This window comes from Aspergillus nomiae, assembly GCF_001204775.2.
Source record: "Aspergillus nomiae NRRL 13137 chromosome Unknown contig00760, whole genome shotgun sequence".
Lineage (NCBI taxonomy): Eukaryota > Fungi > Ascomycota > Eurotiomycetes > Eurotiales > Aspergillaceae > Aspergillus > Aspergillus nomiae.
The window spans coordinates 1-5,807 of NW_015378815.1; the positions used below are offsets into that span (position 1 = coordinate 1).

The 5,807-nt window shown below is 48.9% G+C and overlaps 2 protein-coding genes across 2 annotated transcripts; one reads left to right on the top strand and one right to left on the bottom strand.

The window, feature by feature from the left end:
* ANOM_011779 (kinesin light chain 1 and) lies at nt 1-2,297 on the bottom strand (the record flags this gene model as incomplete). Its single annotated transcript, XM_015557035.1, has 1 exon — nt 1-2,297. A coding segment is annotated over one exon (2,297 nt), but the record flags the coding sequence as incomplete, so codon positions are not given.
* Nucleotides 2,298-3,317: 1,020 nt separating this feature from the next.
* ANOM_011780 (kinesin light chain) lies at nt 3,318-5,388 on the top strand (the record flags this gene model as incomplete). The annotated part of the gene is made up of 3 exons (XM_015557036.1): nt 3,318-4,275; nt 4,329-5,263; nt 5,341-5,388. 3 exons carry the CDS (start codon nt 3,318-3,320, stop codon nt 5,386-5,388), a joined length of 1,941 nt encoding a protein of 646 aa, XP_015400903.1.
* Between the last annotated feature and the right edge of the window lie 419 nt (nt 5,389-5,807).

Sequence of the window (5,807 nt, forward strand, 5' to 3'; positions counted from 1 at the left end):
TTGTTCATGCTGGTCAGAGTATCTGGATGCTCTGGTCCCAGCACTTGCTTGCAGAGCTCCATCACCTGTACTTCCAGCTCTTCTGCTTCCTTCCATCTGCCGTCACTATATAGACAGTTCCCAATATTCCCAATCAACTTAATATATCTCTCCTGCTCCTTCTGGAAGTCAGCTTCTGCTAATAGCGAAAAAGCATGCGGCAGATATTCCCGCCATAGCTTCCGATTAGCATGGTCATTGTTCGGGAAAGCTTCGCTCAATCGGTCTGCAGCTTTCAATATATGCCGGCTAAACTGTTGGCTCTTTCTCATCCAGTTCCGAGTCGCAAAATGGACTAGTCTGTGTGTATTTAGAAACTGGTTCCCGCCATCCTCACTAATAAAGGAGAAGGCCTTGAGGAGGCCGATGGCATCAACTCTCTTCTTAGTTGAGATTGGCTGGGGAAGTAAGGACTGCGGAATACCGCGAGGGCTGATGCAGGCTATGAATGACAGATAGTCTGCCGCGAGTTCATTTGATCGCTGAATTTGCTGAAAGGAGATGAACCAGGTTAACGCAACAGGATTCTGGGTGTCTTTGTATCGCCTTTCGTCCCCAAAGTTTTCACTCAGCAATTCAATCACATCTGGCTCCTGGTCTTGTAAAAGTATTATATAGTCAGAGAGGCCAATGCTGTTTTCATTGATATATGCTGCCGCCTGGGTGATCGCCAACGGGAGAAAGGCCAGCTGCTCAAGAAGAGTAATAGCCATATCATGATCATTAAGTAAAGTTTTTTCAACCAGTGAGTTTTGTAAAATTTTGAGAGCAGTCTCTGTGTCCGGCTCAGAGATTGTTATTACATGAGAAGACACCAGTTTCACAGCTACCTTCCGGCTGCGTGTGGTGAAGAGAATATGGCCCTGCTCACTTCGAGGAAGAAAGTTTGCCAGAACTGGATTATTAGTGTTGTCCTGGCTCCACATCTCCATATCATCTGCATTATCAAAAAGAAGAAGCCACTTCCCGGCACTCTCCTGGCTGAGATAGGCCGTGACCTTTTCTTTTACCTCTGCCGGCTTTATGTCGGTCATTCCTAGCTTTGAGGCGATGATTATGTAGGCTTGTTCCACACTCTCATAGCTAGTACATTGAATCCAGAATATCGAGCACTCAGGGTCTCGTTTTCGCATGCGGTATGCCAGTTCAAGTGCGATCTGGGTCTTCCCAACTCCGCCTAATCCGCAGATAGCAACTTTACCAGGTCCGTCCTGTTGCACAATCAATTCCTCGGTTCTGGTGATTTCTTCTTCCCGACCTACGAATCGCGGGTTTCTTCCGAAGGGGACCACCCAAACTGGCTGCCTTGATTTATATGATTCCTTCTTGTAGCAGTAAGTGGGAACCACTGACAAAAGAGCCTTCGCGTAGGCAGCAGCAGCAAGGGCCGCATATCCTTGCCACTGTTTATTCTTGTGGGAATCACAGTAGTCACAGATGCCTCGAATGGCAAGTGATGGGAGTTCGTCCATGAGCCCAGCAGCCTCCATTTCAAAACAGAGTATGTCTAGATCCTGAGCAATGGAATCTCGAGTCTTGGCATCTTTAATGACCTGATCTCCGGAGGCGATCAAACCATAATGGAAATAAGGGTCATCAGTTATCCGCTCGGGACGGTTCACTAACTGGGTCAGATCACATGCTGAACAGTTGTGTTCGCCATCCTTATGATTGTATGTTGGTCGGAACAGCCAGTCGTCTTTCGGTCGCGAAAAGTTTTCTCTCATCTCTTCACAGTTGTGCTGTATATCAATTAAGATCTCACTAACCGGCCTTTTCCCTGTCATATAATCACTCTCTAATTGAGACATAGCCTTCAACAACACCGACGGCGGTTTATTAAGCGACCCGATGTGCTGAAATCGTCCGTCACGAAGTGTCTTGCCGTAGTCATATTGGATAACACCACTTGAAGTGGCAGTTGGCTTGCTGATCACAATATCACCAAGGCGAATGTCAGCACTTTGGCTCGGGACTCCACCTCCAATACCCACCATCAATCCGAACTGGATACTCCGAAAGGTAGAGACCATATGTGACGCCACAGCTGTAGCGGATATCGTCCCATAGACACCGCCAGGCAGGCAGGCCACCACTACATTGTGGCTGCTAACCCTCCCAAGTGTGTAGACATTGTGGTCGGTATCTGGCTGGGGGAGCGGAGGATGAACCTCGTCCAGCATGGCCTTTGCGGCCGCCATTTCCAGAGGCAAGGCGCAGATCCATGCGACCGTATAGTCATCGCGTGTGAAGACCATTTTATATGCCATTTACAATAAAGAAGTGAAATTTCGCGAGAAGGAAGCATATAGTCTTTGCTAGAGAAAAGTAGTATTTCCTACAGTAGATATTAGATCTGCAGGATAAATTTTTTTAAAGGTATGTTAAAATCGAGGTTGGGAGTTGAGGGGTTATCTGGTACGTGGTGCTGTGAGGCTGTCGCGGTCCAAAAGCCAATCATAGTCTTGAGAATATGTACTTAAAAAGCAAACAGAGGAAGTGATGTGTATCAACAGCAATCCAGCAACAATTCCAGTTTCTCGCTATGATCGACCTTCCAAGGTCCCATCAACTGGCTGAGACGGATATGTTACTAACCATAGTAATTAAAGCGAAAAGCCAAAAAGAAAAAAACAGAAGCCTAAGGTGTTGTATAATTATTTCAGGAGTTTTTGAGAGGGCATACCTACTATGCCCTCTTCGGAATCGGGATAAATCACCCGACCACCCACCATCACTTCATGCATCATGCCTGCAATGCTAGAAGCAATTCATAACCGTCTCGCCTAAAGATCCAGCCTATAAATCCAAGAGATAACTGTGATTATGGGAAGAGTCAACGTATTGCCATCATCATCCAGCATCAGAGGTGCCCAGACCAAGCTGATAAAAAAAAGACCATAAATACAAGTTGTTTTACACCTCTAAACTATCCGGGCTTCGGTTGTATCATCTGGTGTTTGTCAGCGAATCTGGATCCTCAGCACAATGAGATACAGACGGACTAGCTGGTCACCACTTATCTTAACCCCGGCCCAAGCGCCAAGATTTTATTGGGCTTCGTCAACTGTATTGCTCATCCGTACAAGGATTAATTCGACCCCACGTGACACCAGCGGCGGTAGCCTCGCTCCTTTTCCATGTCAGCCGTGGGCGATATGCGCCTGGCCTTGCATAAATCTCGAAGACGGCGTCTCGCATTTCGTGCTGGTCATGATATCAAGACCACGACCAAGTTGAAGCCAGTTGAAGCCAGTTTAAGCTGACACCAAACCAAGATGGCCCGCCGCCTCAGTCACCATGACTACACGGTCGGGTGGGTATGCGCCTTGCCGGACGAGCTGACTGCCGCTCAGGAGATGCTTGACGAAGAACATCAGAATCTTCTTTCGAACCACACCGATTCAAATATATACACCCTAGGGTCCATAGGAGCCCATAATGTCGTCCTGGCGTGTCTGCCTGCAGGCCAGACGGGTACCAATTCTGCTGCGGCAGTGGCCATACAGATGAAGACCACGTTTCCGGCCGTTCGATTTGGGCTGATGGTAGGAATTGGGGGCGGCGTTCCAAGCAAAGAAGCAGATATTCGGCTTGGCGACGTTGTTGTCAGCCAGCCGGGCAACGGTCATGGCGGGGTAGTGCAATACGACTTTGGAAAGTCAACGCCAAGCGGGTTCAAGCGGACGGGGTTCCTCAATGCTCCGCCCACAATCCTCCTCGCCGCCGTTACGAAGCTTCGATCCAACCTCGACCGAGGGAAAAGCAGTCTGTTGCCACACCTCTCGAAGCTTGGTAACCTCCCCAAGTTCGGCCGTGATCAAGCAGGAAGCGATTTCCTGTTCGAAGCGGAGTACAATCATAGTGGAGAGGATAGCTGTCTATCATGCACGACCGCGAGGACGATACAGAGGAACGAACGGGCGGACAGTATACCTATGATTTACTACGGTGCAATCGCGTCAGGGAACCAGGTGATGAGGGACGGAGTCGAACGGGACAAGATTAGCTCAGAATTCGGAGGAGTTCTCTGCTTTGAGATGGAGGCGGCCGGCCTGATGAATACTTTTCCATGCCTGGTGATCCGCGGAATCTGCGACTACGCTGACTCCCACAAGAATAAGAGATGGCAGCCATACGCGGCGGGAACAGCAGCGGCATACGCGAAGGAGTTGCTATGTGTGATACCGGCGGCGGATGTGGTGAACACGAAAACGGTCGATGAAGCACTACGAGGTTAGTCTAGCCGTTATAGCGTGAAATGTAGAGATAGGACTCACACGCTATAGGGGGGAAGCATACCTTTTACCTCCCGTTCGAACGAAATCACAAGTTTATCGGTCGGGATGCAGAGCTCGATACGCTGAAACAAAAGCTCCTAGTAAATAAAGATTGTCAGAAAGTATCGCTCAGCGGTCTTGGTGGTATCGGTAAGACACAAGTTGCGCTACAATTCGCATATTCAGTTAAGGAGGACTGTCCAGAATACTCCATCTTCTGGGTACAAGCGTTGAGTATGGAGACGTTTGAGCTAAGCTGCAGGGAGATAGCGGGAGCATTAGGGATACGGCAGGAGCAAGAGGGCGGCGAAGACCTGAAAGCCCTAGTGCGGCAACGGCTAAGTGCAAAGGCCGCAGGAAAGTGGCTGCTAGTTATCGACAACGCTGACGACCTTGACTTGCTTCGCGGGACCTATCAAACAGAAGGCTTGCTGGCCTTTCTGCCAGAAAGCGATGGTGGCTTGACTATATTTACGACGCGGCATGGAGCTGTAGCGCAGTACTTGACGGGCAGCGATGTGGTTGAGATAGGAAAAATGACAAGACAGGAGACGACGGACTTGTTACAGAAGTCTCTAGTTCGAAAGAACCCTTCTGACAACTCTGAGAGTGTGGTGAATCTTCTGACGGAGCTGGAGTACCTCCCGTTGGCTATCACCCAGGCAGCAGCATATATAAACACTAATAAAAGCTCCATCTCCGAGTATTTGCGCCTATTAAAGAAGACAGAGCAGGATGCTGCCGCACTCATAAGCACGGATTTCGGCGATAAAACACGATATCGGAACTCGATGAATGCGGTTGCGAAGACGTGGACGATCACCTTCAACAAAATTCTCGAATGCGATACGTTAGCTACAGATCTCCTCGCATTTATATCTTGCATTGAGTGGAGAGCAATCCCATACTCTATTTTACCAGCAGCTCATCCTGAAGCACGGCTGGTAGGAGCGATCGGTACACTTTGCTCCTACTCATTTCTGGAGAGAAGAGATGATGGAACTAAGCTCGACATGCATAGGCTAGTCCACTTGGCGACGAGGATGTGGGTAAATCAGAATGGTCGTAAAGCAGAAACGACGATAGCTGCATTAAAACACCTGGTGGAAGTCTTTCCATCCGACGATTACACTAATCGGGAGATTTGGCGGGATTACCTGCCGCATGTAGCACGCATAGAGAAGGACGAGCAATGCCAAGGTACGGAAGAGAAGAGCAAGCTCTGTCTCAAAGTCGGCCAGTGCTTATACGTTGATGGGCGGATGAAAGAAGCTGTTCTTTGGTTACAGGAGTCTTGCGAATGGAGGGATATAAATCTTCCTCAAAGTAACACTGATCGACTGGTGTCACAGCATGAGCTCGCTCGAGTATATCAAGCCAATGGACAGATCAAGGAGGCGGTTACACTGCTAGAACATGTTGTCGCGATAGAATCGAAAGTGCTCGCCAAAGACCATCCTAATCGACTGGCGTCACAGCATGAGCTCG